We start from the raw sequence: 1,375 nt of genomic DNA on the forward strand, positions 1-1,375 counted from the left end.
AGAACTCTGATAAAAAAAAGTTCACTAACTGAAAATTTTCAGTTTGTACTGATAGCAGAGGATGTCACACCAAAGTTTACTAAGAGTTCCATCTTTAAATGCAGGTAATAAAAGAAGCACACAGATGAATAATATATGTGTTTTATATATTTGTAGAAATTGAGTGTTTAGTAAATGTAAGTTTAGTAAATGGTTACAAAAATAAAAGCAAAGATTTATGGATAAGGACAACAATTTTTCTTACATAACCCTAAGTGGTTATGTGGAAATGAACAAATACAGGTATTTGTATTTTGCTGTTTTGTTTATTGTTTATGCTATAATAATCTGTAGTAATTCTACTATTGTGTATATTATCTGGACAAACAAGAACCTCCATGAGCCCATGTACATTTTTATTGCTGCTTTGTTGTTAAACTGCGTTGCTTACGCTACCACTGTTTACCCAAAACTCCTGATTGACTTTGTTTCTGAAAAACAGATCATATCATATTCAGCCTGTCTCTTTCAGTTTTTCTCATTTTATTCTATTGGTGGAACGGAGTTCTTACTGTTGGCAGCCATGGCTTTTGACAGATACGTGTCCATTTGTAAACCTTTGATGTATTCAACTATCATGACTAAAACCACAGTTAACAACTTTTTGATTCTGGCCTGGATTATACCTCTTATTTTCTTTGCAGCTGAAACATATATGATTGCTAAGGCAGAACTATGTAGCTTCGATTTGAAAGGAATCCTTTGTAACAATTCCATTTTAAGACTTCATTGTGTCAAATCAGAAGCACTTACTATACTAGGGCTTGCTACTTTTTTAAACATTGCAGTACTTCCTCTGGTCTTCACAGTTTCTACATATACAAAGATTGTCTGGGTATCATTTCAAAAATGTAAAACCTTCAGAAGAAAGGCTGCCGAGACCTGCATACCCCACCTTTTAGTGTTAATCACTTTTTTTTATTTAGCTGCATATAATATAATTATAGTACGTGTGAAGTCTGATTTTCCTCAAATTGTTAATTTCATATTGACCCTGCAGTTATTTCTGTACCATCCGTTGCTTAATCCAGTTATATACGGGCTAAAAATGAAAGAAATTTCCAAGCGGCTTAAACTGTTTTGTTTTTGTAAAGCTTAGACATTTGTTAACATGTCACAGTTTGTTGTTCAGTGAAAGTTAAGCATAAAATCTATTTGGTTGGTTGCTGTGGTTATGGCAGCCCATAATTAACTGTTTTGCACAGAAAACATTTTGCTCGTTTTATTTAGGTTTCTGGTTTAAGGTGGTTTTCATGCTGAAAATAGGAAAATGTTATTACACCAAAGCACATAGTAGGCGAAGTGCATATATAAAGAAAACTGTTGGAATGTGTGC

General features: G+C 33.2%; 1 protein-coding gene across 1 annotated transcript; it reads left to right on the forward strand.

Annotated features, from left to right (window-relative positions):
• Positions 1-217: 217 nt before the first annotated feature.
• Positions 218-1,138, forward strand: LOC139062735 (olfactory receptor 6N2-like). The gene has a single exon (XM_070544389.1). It carries the CDS (start codon positions 218-220, stop codon positions 1,136-1,138), a length of 921 nt encoding a protein of 306 aa, XP_070400490.1.
• The last annotated feature ends 237 nt before the right edge of the window (positions 1,139-1,375 follow it).

This window comes from Nothobranchius furzeri, chromosome 14 (assembly GCF_043380555.1).
Source record: "Nothobranchius furzeri strain GRZ-AD chromosome 14, NfurGRZ-RIMD1, whole genome shotgun sequence".
Classification (NCBI taxonomy): domain Eukaryota; kingdom Metazoa; phylum Chordata; class Actinopteri; order Cyprinodontiformes; family Nothobranchiidae; genus Nothobranchius; species Nothobranchius furzeri.